Genomic DNA, 12,363 nt, shown 5'->3' with positions numbered 1-12,363 from the left:
TGTGTCCCCAGTACACAAATACTGTGTGCGTAAAATGCTAAATATGCCTTTTTTTCTTGTTCTTCATTTAAGGCTCGAATAGTAAGTGGGAGTGGTCTGGATGCTTCCCAATTCACTGCGCTCCAAGCATTTGGGTAAGTGGAAGTTCACTGCCTTTCTTATCCTTTCCATCAAATTTCGAAGGGGTTTCTCCCCTCCAGTCAGAGTTGGGGGATTTTACTTTTCTTGAGAAGACAGGTGAAATGCAGACAATGCAGTAGTATAATGGGATGATTGGCAATATTATTTTGTATCTTCTCAGATGTGTGTTATCTAAAGGAAGTGTATGATATATATGGTATATGGATGGGGGCAAGCCACAGAATCATAAAGACTTGGATTTAAATCCTGTCTCTTGTTTATACTAGCTTTGTGACCATGGGCAAGCCATTGAACTCAGTGCCCCTAGGCAGTTCTCTCAAACTAGCAGTTCTGGACCATTTGCTGGTTTTCGTCAATGGAAGTGGTGACCACAAGGAGTTTCCTATAAGAATGAAATGAAATGCATTTGATTTGACTCCTCACAAATACTAGGAGAGTGATGGAGTTGTGTGTTGAATACATTTTGCACCATGTCCCACCTCTGTCATTAGCTCTTTGACCATGGGTAAGTCATTCAACTTTTCTGAGCCTCAGACTATTTTCTTCTTGTTTATTTATTTATTTGTTTGTTTGTTTGCTTGTTTGTTCATTTACTTATTTATCCATTTATTTGATTTTTATTTTTCATGTACTTATTCTTTCATCCATGCATCCATTAATTTATTTATTTTTAAGATTTATTTATTTATTTTTAGTTTTCAACATTCATTTCCACAAGATTTTGAGTTCCATTTTCTCCCCATCTCTCCTCTCCCCCCACTCCAAAACACCATGCATTCTGATTATCCCTTCACTCAATCTGCCCTGCCTTCTATCACATCCTTCCCTTCCCTTATCGCCATTTTCTCTCTTTTCCTGTAGGGCAAAATAGATTTCTATACCCCATTGTCTGTATTTCTTACTTCCCAGTTGCATGCAAAAACAATTCTCAACATTCCTTCCTAAAACTTTGAATTCCAACTTCTCTCCCTTCCACCCTCCTATCCTCACTGAGAAGTCAAGCAGTTCAATATGGGCTGTACATGTGTAGTCATGCAATAGACTTCCATAATAGTCATGTTGTGAAAGACTAACTATATTTCCCTCCATCTTATTTCCCTCCATTTATTCTATTCTCTTTTTTGACTTTGTCTCTTCACAAAAGTGTTTACTTCTAATTACTCTCTCCTCCCATTTGCCCTCCCTTCTTTCATACCCTCACACACCTCACTTATTCCCTTCTCTCCTACTTTCTTGTAGTGTAAGATAGAATTTCATGCCAAATTGAGTGTGCGTGTTATTCCTTCCTTAAGTCAAATGTGATGAGAGCAAACTTCACTTCTTCCCTCTCACCTCCCTCCATTCCCCTCCACTGAAAAAGCTTTTTCTTACCTCTTTCATGGGAGATAATTTGCCCCATTCCACTTCTCCCTTTCTCTTCCTAATATATTCCTCTCTCATCCCTTAATTTTATTTTTTTAGATATCATCCCTTCTTTTTCAACTCACCCTGCGCTCTCTGTTTGTGTGTGTGTGTGTGTGTGTGTATGTGAGTGGGTGGGAGTAATTCCCTCAAATACCCAAATACTGAGAAAAGTTTCAAGAGTTACAAATATGATCTTTCCATGTAGGAATGTGAATAGTTGAACTTTAGTAAGTCTCTTATAATTTTTCTTTCCTGTTTACCTTTTCATGCTTTTCTTGATTCTAGTGTTTGAAAGTCAAATTTTCTATTCAGCTCTGGTTTTTTCATCAAGAATGCTTGAAAGTCCTCTATTTAATTGAATGACCATTTTTTTCCCCTGAGGTATTATACTCAGTTTTGCTGAGTAGGTGATTCTTGGTTTTAATCCTAGTTCCTTTGACTTCTGGAATATCATATTCCAAGCCCTTTGATCTCTTAATGTAGAAACTGCTAGGTCTTGTGTTATCCTGATTGTATTTCCACAATACTCAAATTGTTTCTTTCTGGCTGCTTGCAGTGTTTTCTCCTTGACCTGGGAACTCTGGAATTTGGCTACAATATTCCCAGGAGTTTTCCTGGGGGATCTCTTTCAAGAGGCAATTGGTGGATTCTTTCAATATTTATTTTACTCTCTGGTTCTATAATATCAGGGCAATTTTCCTTGATAATTTCATGAAAGATGATGTTTAGGCTCTTTTTTTTTTTATCATGGCTTTCAAGTAGTCCCATAATTTTTAAATTTTCTCTCCTGGATCTCTTTTCCAGGTCAATTATTTTTCCAATGAGATATTTCACATTGTCTTCAATTTTTTCATTCTTTTGATTGTATGTTGTAATTTTTTGGTTTCTCATAAAGTCATTAGCTTCCATCTGCTCCATTCTAATTTCTAAAGAACTGTTTTGTTCAGTGAGCTTTTGAACCTCCTTTTCCATTTGAGTAATTATGCTTTTAAAAACATTCTTCTCCTCATTGGCTTTTTGGAGCTCTTTTTGCCATTTTGATTAGTCTATTTTTAAAGGTGTTATTTTCTTTAGCGTTTTTTGGGTCTCCTTTAGCAGACTGTTGACTCACTTCTCATGATTTTCTTGCATCTCGCTCATTTCTCTTTCCAATTTTTCCTCCACCTCTCTAGCTTGATTTTCAAAATCCTTTTTGAGCTTTTCCATGGCCTGAGACCATTGCATATGTATTTTGGATGTCTGGGATGTAGAAGCCTTGACTTTTAGGTCTTTCTCTGATGGGACACATTGTTTTTCCTCATCTGAAAGAAAATATCTGTTCATGAAGACAGTAACCTTCTATAATCTTATTTTTTCCCCTTTTTTGGTCATTTTCCCACCCACTTACTTGATTTTTGAGCCCTTTGGCAAGTGGAAGGTATACTCTGGGGACCCATAAGTTCTCAGTTTCTCCAAGGTGGCACAATCAAGGGAGAGGAGTTTACTCTTCTCCTGACCTGTGCTCTGGTCTGGGAGCAACCACAAGCACACTTCTGCCCAGGATCTGTGAGTAGAATTCCCTTTCCTGATCCTCCTCCACCTCCACCAGTCAGTGCTCCTCCTCACCCCAAGACTGCCGCTAATGCCTGAGATTCAGATCAGCAGCTCATTTCCCCTAGGGTCTTTAGAGCTCCAAAAATGGACACTGTCACCACCTGGGGCCAGAGGTAGGTCAGGACCCTGTTCCCTTCTCACCTAGGTAAAAGAACTTTCTTACTGACCTTTGAAGCTGTCTTTGGTGCTTGTGGGTTGAGAAATCTGGGAGACACAACTGCTGCCTGTGATTCTGTACCCTGAAGCCTGCTCCAGTCCTGTTCCTGCTGGTACAGTGCAGGGTGATCCCGGTGTGATAGATCTTTCCTTTCAGCCTTCTAGGCTGTCTTGGGCTGGAAATCTCTTTTACTCTGTTGTTTTGTGGCTTCTCCTGCTCTAGAATTTGTTTAGAGTCATTTTTTACAGGTATTTTATTGGCTATGGGAGTAGAGCTAGAGCAGGTCTATCCTTCTACTCTGATATCTTGGTTCCACTCCTCTCTCTTCAGACTCTTTTCTAATTCTTCGTTATGCAATGTGCAGCATTTAATAGGGCTTGATAAATGCTTTTTGATTCATACAACCTATCAATCAATAGATAAATGCTTCCTGTGAACCAGACATTATGCTAGGGATATTAGGAGTATAAGTCCATTTTGGTGGGTGGAGTTCTCATACCCTTGGATTCCCAGATCTTTGACAATATGATCATTAAATCATTCAGCAAATCACAGAGTGGGGAAGAGGGAGAGACTTGGGCTATTCTAGAATTCAGTATCTGCAGGCAAGTTTCTAAATAGCATTGATTTTTTAGAGCCTCCTATTCACAAACATATTTTATGTTCAAGCGTTAAGGAACTAGGGGTCTTGCTCAATTATTTCTCGACTTGGAAGTCATACTGTGACATCTTTTCTTGCCTCATGGATACTAATCAAAATGTCACAACAGCAGTGTCCAACATCACCAAATACCTTTGGGGGAAGGCCTCTTTCCTTTTTTGGAGTGCTACATTTGCACACCATGCTACTTCTGCTCTAAAGTGGAAAGAACTGACAATTTCTGGTTGGATTGGGTTTGTGCTCCAAACTCAAAAAAATCATAATTTGAAAAAGTTAGCAGAGCTCTTTGATCCAGTGGCCATTTCAGCTAAACCCTGAGGTTATATACTAGTTCTAAACTTCAGAATATCAAATAAATTCTCCTAAAATCAAATTGAAGAGATCTCCTTTCTAATTTTATTCATCAGCACATTAACAAAAGTCAGGTACCATTCCTCAAAATGATTCCACTATAAACAGATCTATCAAACAAATATTGCCCAGGGTGGAGGAATGTGCTTCAAAGATTAGTAAACTAGGAGTCTAGTTAGAATTTCAGTTGTGCTCCTAACTATTATATAACTCAGAGAAGCAGAAGTTTCAAATAGCAGAAGTTTCAAATGACTTCTTCAGTTTCCTCTCTTGTGAAATATGTAGAACACAAATGTGCCTTGCTTACTCTCATTATATGAGAGGGAGATAGGGAGGAAAGAAGTGAGCATTTATTGAGTGCTTACTGTGTTCCAGGCATTTTGCTAAGTACTTACAAATATTATCTAGTTTGATCCTCACAACCAACCCATGAGGTAGGAGCTATTATTATCAGCACTTTACAGTAGAGGAAACTGAGGCAGACTGAGATTAAGTAATTTCCCCAGGATCACACAGATAGTAAGTGACAGAAGCTAAATTTTTATTGCTTGTCCTTGACTTATAACTGATCTAACTTCTTTTCTAGTTTTATGTCTCTTGGATTATGTCAATCATTACTCTTCAAGCATTACTTGCTTCCTCAGGAATATGATACATTTACACCCACCATACATCTCTCCTTTGCTCTTTTGGTGATGTGCAACTCTACTTCTTCAGATATTGGAGTTCTATGACTTATCTATATAATATTACCAGAAAAATACTGGTATTAAAAATGGAGGTTTTTCTTTCTAGGGCACTAAAACTTGTGCAACACAAAATCTAATGGCATCACCCAAATCTACATTCCCTTAGATACTTTGCTTTTTCACTGCACTCTATGTTTCTTCTCTTTCACACCTTTTAAAAAATTCTCCATTCCCAACCGCTGTTACAATCTTTATTGTCTCTCCTTCCCTACTCATTCCTCATTTGAAAGTCAAGAGAATTTCAAGGCTGACAAAGAATCGATAATACTGGCAATACTAATGCCATATAATGGAGCTGTCATGGTGGCTCAACTGAAGTATAGGATTTGGACAAAAAGACCTATATTTGAACTTTTATTTTCCTCTTATGTAAACTGAGCAGATTGGACTAAATGATGTCTAAGGTCCTTTCCAGCTTTAAATGCTACGACTGAGTTCTTTGACATTTTTTTCCTTCTGATTTCTGCTCCTTTTCAGGAAATTGGTATTTTGGCTGCACTTAGTGGATTTTGTATTCCTGGAATTTTGATGCCTCAGAAACAAAGGCCTATATTTTTTATCATTAATATTTTCTAATGATGTCATATGGCAGAGAATAAAAGAATCCTAGTCTCTCAAGAAATGGAGTTGCACATCACCCATTGAGCAATGGAAAGAAATATGGTAGGTGGGAATGGGCTATGGCATTGCAGGTAAAAAACAGTGAGTGTATAAGAGTTAATCTAAGACATTCAATTGGAAAGGGAGCAAAGTCAGTCACATAGCAAGTGTAAGGAGTAACAGACAGCCCACATATTCCACTGGTACTTATTTAATGTCAAGAGACCTACAAGAAAGCACTTAGCATATTGAATGAGCACCCTGTGAAAGAATTGAGGGGAGACATGAACATGAATCACATGTACTAATGCATGGATTGGTTGTGATCTTTGCTGTTAGAGGTGAGTGTCTGTATCTATGAAATTCGGGATCTGTTGAAATTGGTGTCATGTAGTGGGGGGACTTTCACTGTTGACTCGTATGAAAATGGAGCTTTAATGCTAATATGAATCTAGGAAATTTTGCCTTGTCCTAGGCATTCGAAATCAGTGCCTTGCTGGGGAGAATGTACACATCTTCTCTAAGCTATGTTAAGGTTGTTTGTGGAAGACTCCCCCCTTTTTTCTTCTGCTCTCAAAATAACAGCCTTGACTACACTAGAATTTAATTATAGAATGAATTAGATAAAATAAGAAATTGAAACTTAAGAGGAATAAAGAAATGGCAAAAGAGCTCCTAGCTGTCCCCAATTAAATTTAACATACGTGACCCAAAGGAATTATTTCCAGCAGTAGTGAAAGAACTGGTCAATAACATTACTGAACTGTTGTCTCTGGCTTTTGAGGAATAAGAGATTGGATGAAGTGTGACCCGAACTTGAAATAAGCAAACAGTACTTTTGTTTTCAAAGGGAAAGATGAAAGGAAGGAAGCAAGAATTTATAAATTGTTTGCAATGTGCTGGCTGCTGAACTAAGCTCTGGGATACAAATATAAATAAAAACAATGACAGTTCTTGTCCTCAAGGAGCTTGCATCTAATGTGAATGTGTGGGGAAAACAATATACAGAAAACAGCTAAAAATACTTGGAGTGTTACAAAGATGTCTGGTTTTGGGGAATGGTTTTTAAGTTCCTACAAAGTCTGCAACAAGCCCAGAAAGAGAATGAAAGCATTCCGGCCTTGATGTTTCCACAAAATGGAGGTTCCAGAAGGAACTCAACAATGTGAGAAGAGAGAAGGAAGGTAGATGCTCCAGACGGTGAACCTGAATACCAGACTGTGGTACTTGAATACCAGACTGTGAACTTGAATACCAGAAAGGGAAGTCACAAATCCTGAAACAGAGGTGGGGAATCTGTGGCCTCAAGGCCACATGTGGCCCTCTAGTCCTCAGGTGTGGCCCTTTGAATTCAAACTTTACAGAACAAATCCCTTAAGGTTTGTTTGGATTCAGTCAAAGGACCACACTTGAGGACCTAGAGGGCCACATGTGGCCTCAAGGCCACACGTTCCCCACTCCTGCCCTAAGACCATAAGTGTTCCAAGAAGAAGTCATTGACCTCATTTTTGACAGGGTTATTTGATGACAGCTATGTCATAGGTGTAGTATACTGTGATTTCAAAAAGGCATTTTACATTTTTCCTGATATCCTTATTGATAAGGTATTATGATGTTAGTTAGGTAATAGGATGATTCAGGCTATTCAGAACTGATATAAAGACAGGACTCACACAATGTCGATTAATAGACCACAGTTGGCTTGGAGTCAGTGAAGTGTCCCTGTATTCATTTAAACTTATGTGCCTGCATGTGTGCGCACATGTGTGATTTTTTTTTTTTAGTGTTCAGAAAACTTGTAGGTCATTATTCTGTAATCCTAAATTAGTATTTGAAATGCTAATTCATTAAAGTTGTAAAAAAAAGTATTTTCTAGGCAATTGTTGGTAATGCCTTTCTTGCCAAAAAAATCTTTAAAAGAATATTCATGTGATACATTACATAATTAATCTAGAGGACATAGCTTATTTTATACAGCACAAATGTGGTTCAACTGTGTCTCATTGAGTAGGGAAAATTGAAGCCCCTGAAGGGAAATTAGTTTCCCAAGGTCACATGATGTCAGCCATGTATCTTGAACACAAGTTTCCTGTTGCCTAGCTCTTTTTATTGAACCTCAGATTCTCTTAATTTTATTTGTTTCTTTAGTCTACAACTATATTTGTTGCTCATTTTTCCTATATAAGAGATTCTGGGGAATGTACATCCAAAACACTTAAAGTATGCTTTGTTTCAGGTTGACTAAGTGGGATCTGAATCATCTGATATTTCTACCTTAAAGTAACTATCGTGGCCTTTCCTTCTTTCTTTCCTCCTCCATCTCTTTCCTAAAATTAGTTCACCCTTGAAAATTTACCTGCCAAATCTTCTGATACTGGAGTTGCCTTTTCTAACAAATCACACCATAGATCACTCAATAAGTATTTATATTGTTCCTTGTATAAACTGCACTTGGTATGAAGTCCAGTAGAAAAGTAGCCTAATCTCTTGCACATCTATTTAACATTCAATAGCATTATACACTACTGAAGAAGAAAGAGTTAAAGATAGAATGCGAGTACTCTCTGGATGTTTGACAATGCAATTGATCGTATTTTATATAACTGAACATAAGTTTGGTGAGTAAAGGAATTATAATCTTTCTTCTTGAATGTAAAATTTAAAGTTTCCTGTCATATTTATAGTTAATCTTCTTAAGCCTAAAAAGTTCTCTAAAGTTTCAAGGATAAGGTTAAAATGTAGGAAAGACATTACAGTTGATTCTGTCAAAAAGGATCAAACAGGTATTAAAACGTGTAAAATATAAAACAGGGTTGTATCCTGACTAATGCTACTAATTAGTTTTGGGAAAACACAAGGCACCATGACATAATGGATAAAACATTGAACTTGGAGTCAGAAAGACTCTAGAAATTCACTTCTGATACTTACTACTTTTGCGACATTTGGGCAAGTCAATTAATCTCTATCTCATTTTTCTGAATCTGTAAATTAGGATTAGTCATATCTGTAGTACTTGTTTCACAGATCCACAAATTGTTATATAATTAACATTATTTAAATATGTTACTAATGATGATGTTTTTGAAGTCCTCAGGTCCATGGTCATAATGTTTTAAGTATTTAGATAAATGATTGAATAGCAATATGGTTAATTTCCTTGACATTATGAATGCAGGTGATCAAATTCATTGGTTTTGCATTAATGATATAATTGTAAGGTGGCATTCATCAGTGCCATATTTGCTGTTATGTAAATGTGGCCATGACTAAGATGTGTCCTTATTGATGTTTAAGCTGGCTTTAGCCTTGCTTCTAGTTTACTTTGTTTCCCCATATCAATGAATCTCTGGAAGTAGCATTAGTGCCACCATGAGTATTATTAGGTCTGAAACACAGTGCAAAGAACCATGGCTTAATGTAGTCCTGTTTAACATTGGGAAGCCAGTTGAGTAATGGAGAATTCTGTAATATTAATGAACCCTAACATCTGACGTGTGAACTTTAATTTTAAGATAACAAGGTTTTTTAAGTTTTTTCTAAACTGTCTATTTTGGAACTTTGGACATCCATCTTGTGTGAATGAATGGGGAAAAAAATAATCTTAAAGATCTCTCCTAGAAATGAAATTAATTTTGCAGTCATGGAGCTTGACACACCTTAGGGAAATGTAGAAGACTCTTCATTCTGACTGAAATGTTACTGTTTTGCTCTTGTGCAAAGAGTTGATGTACTCACTCTCTTTGATTACAGCTTTTACTCACTGGTTCCCACCAGAATGTCTGACTGCAGCAATATTAACCACTCAGCTATAAACTCGCTATTTTGAGACTTATTGCTGATTTTACAGGGAAAATGTGCCTCCCATACCTATAAAGTATTTTCCATTTTCTTTAGATGACACTCTACAGGAATTCATTTATTTGGAGAAGACATTTTCTTCCAACAGTTTAGTAGGTTTTTAGAGACATTGGTTGTTACTGCTTTTGGATGTTAGTCTTATATTTCCTTTTGCCATTTCCAGAAAAAATTTTTTCCTGATCTGTGGCTTTTTACAATGATCTTATTTTGCTTATTACATATCTGAAGTTTGAATTGGGTTTAGCATAATTTCTTAAGAATGATAGAAGCTAGCCTCCTTGAAAAGTCCTATCTCCATGGCATGGAGTTGACCCTTAGATTTCCAAGGGTAGTGCCATAAACTTGGGCAGATTCTACTACGTTGGAAAGGCATTAAGCATAGGTTCAACCACAGACTTTGTCTGCTTTCCAAAACCAGTCTAAACAAATAGAAGCTTATCACCAAAAAGCTACCTACTTTGTGATTAATTCTTTGGTCATGACAAACAATAAAACTAACCAACACCAAAACAGCTATATAGGCTTGATCTACAGTTGCAGTGATAATGCTAGAGTGGTAGAAAAAGCAGGCTCAGGAGGCACAAAGAATCACGTGATTTTTCAGTGATCTATAAACTTTTACTTAAGGGTTGATTGTTTAAATGTGAAATCCTTATCCCAAAAAGCACTGAATCATCAGACTACTAAAACAACTGCCTTGTCAATTTTGACATTATTCCTGCTTTTAATTGAAACAATAAGATATAAGGAAGTTTCTTTTAAATGGAAGGATGGCTTGTAATTTCTCCTTGAAGAGGCAAATAAAGGACTAAGTTCCACTGAATGCTCATAGGCAATAAGAAACATCACTTCATGGAACATTTGGTTATCTCACCTTGAATTGGGGCCACTCACTGCAGCTACATACTCTCTCTGTGAGTTCCTACATTTGGCAGCATAATGACTGATCAGGTGATGATCCAACATCTGCACTAGAGAGAGCAAAAAAAAGAGAAAACTGACATACAAATCTCATACACACAAAGGTAATTTATTAAAGTGCATTCTTTTCAGTCTGCCAAAATAAAGAATACAATACTGTCAGAGGCTAAAATATAAATTCAAATTGGAAAGATGGTGTGGCATTTCCAGCAATGGTGTCTCAGTTTTCCTTCCTTTATACAGGAAGAGTTCTTTCTCTGATCTGTATTACAGATGCTCTCTACTTTTCAGGGACTGATTCCAGGATAATGATTGGTAGAGAGCAAGTGCCCTCTATTTCTTCTACTTCAAGATCAATATTTTGGGATCTTTGAGCACAGAAATTGGTTGAAAGGATTAAGAAGATGAAGGTGGAATGATTTCTTATTTACTCAAGGTTACATGATTGGGAATGTGCAGAGGATCTAATCTTTGACACCCTGGTGCTATGAAGTCATTTAGCCTTTCTAGACACTTATTCTTGAAGTGGTAATTATATATATATATATGGAGAGAGAGAGAGAGAGAGAGAGAGAGAGAGTGAGAGTGTGTGTGTGTGTGTGTGTGTGTGTGTGTGTGTGTGTGTGTGTGGTAGAGGTATGGGGTAGCTGTACTTAACCTGTTGGTCTTAGAGTTGAAAGAAAAAGTGAAAAACAAAATTACATAAATTCATAGGATATTAGTCCTATGTATAGAACTTAAGTCTTCACAGAGAAGACTTAATCTTATTCTTAAGATACCTACAGGTTACAGGCTTAAGTTTTCTCAGGGAGTTTTGCCTCTGAATTGCCTCACCAGTACCAGGAAAGTAGCTTTGTATTAATGGGCTTCTAAGTAAGAATCAAAGATCTTATGGGGATTTCCTTTTGGGACTCTGGATAAGATTAGCTCAAATTCTATATGAAAAGAGAATAAACTTTTAACACACTGTTAATCAAATCAAGGGAAAAAGTCCTTAATTAATAATAGCTATGCATAAACATGTATATCTGTGTATGTATTTGCTAACAAGCAATGTCAGTTAACTTTCATTTAAGGACGATGTTTATAGTTAGAAATTCTAAGAAGTAAGGCTGTCATTTAGAAAGGTTATAGAAACCCTGATGAAGACACTGTGAAATGAATCATGAAAGCTATAGTTTATGGGGCCTTAAAAAATAGAGTGCAGTACCCATAGTACTCATAAGATAATCAACACGGAAGATAATTGAAGTATATGCACCAACATCAGTTATGGAAGAATGAAGAGGAAGAGAAATTCTACAAAGAACTTGATAAGAACCCCTCAACATATATTGGGGAAATATGACTCAAAATCAAGAAATGAAAGTCTAAAATACTTTTTGACTATTCAGCCACACATCTATACATTATTTTAAAAGCCCACAGAAGTTGATAAGCAGCAGATAATATTACAAAGAATGAAAATGGCTATATCTCAATAGATAATAAACAAGTTAATATGTGGAGATTCTCTCTAAATCAACTGCCTGTGTGCACTCAAAATCCTTGATTTCTTAAATGTGCATGCTGGAAGCAAAACCAATTTTTTTTTTTTTCTGAGAGTATTAAAGAATGGATTCTTCAGATATTTGAAAGCAAGGAAAATTATGAACTGGGCAAAACCAGTCATTACTGATGAGAAAAGACAATCAAAGGACATTGGTATTTCTGGAGTGACAGGCCTAGTCTCTCACCTTTGCAGAAATCTGTAGGAGTTAATATACAGACATATTCAGAATACCTTTACCAAACATTTTGAGAAGGGACTATGCAAACTTTCACAAGTGATCTATAGCAGCCTACATCTTGAAAGTCACATAACTTACTGAAAAGTTTAGAGAATATGAGGTCTCAATGTGTTTGAAGAGTATATTTGTTAAAGC

At 36.7% G+C, this 12,363-nt stretch overlaps 1 protein-coding gene across 2 annotated transcripts in view; it reads left to right on the top strand.

Moving 5' to 3' along the window:
- UNC13C (unc-13 homolog C) overlaps positions 1 to 12,363 on the top strand; it is a 769,865-nt gene that overhangs the window by 186,158 nt on the left and 571,344 nt on the right. For both annotated transcript variants that reach the window (XM_072616138.1, XM_072616137.1), the window contains one exon: positions 73 to 134. In XM_072616138.1, the coding sequence (XP_072472239.1) occupies positions 73 to 134 (62 nt within the window). The remainder of the gene's footprint in view (positions 1 to 72; positions 135 to 12,363) is intronic.

The sequence above is a fragment of the Notamacropus eugenii genome, chromosome 1 (genome assembly GCF_028372415.1).
Source record: "Notamacropus eugenii isolate mMacEug1 chromosome 1, mMacEug1.pri_v2, whole genome shotgun sequence".
In the NCBI taxonomy this organism is placed as follows: Eukaryota; Metazoa; Chordata; class Mammalia; order Diprotodontia; family Macropodidae; genus Notamacropus; species Notamacropus eugenii.
Note: the sequence above shows the minus strand (reverse complement) of the source record. Positions and strands in the feature narration are given on the sequence as shown.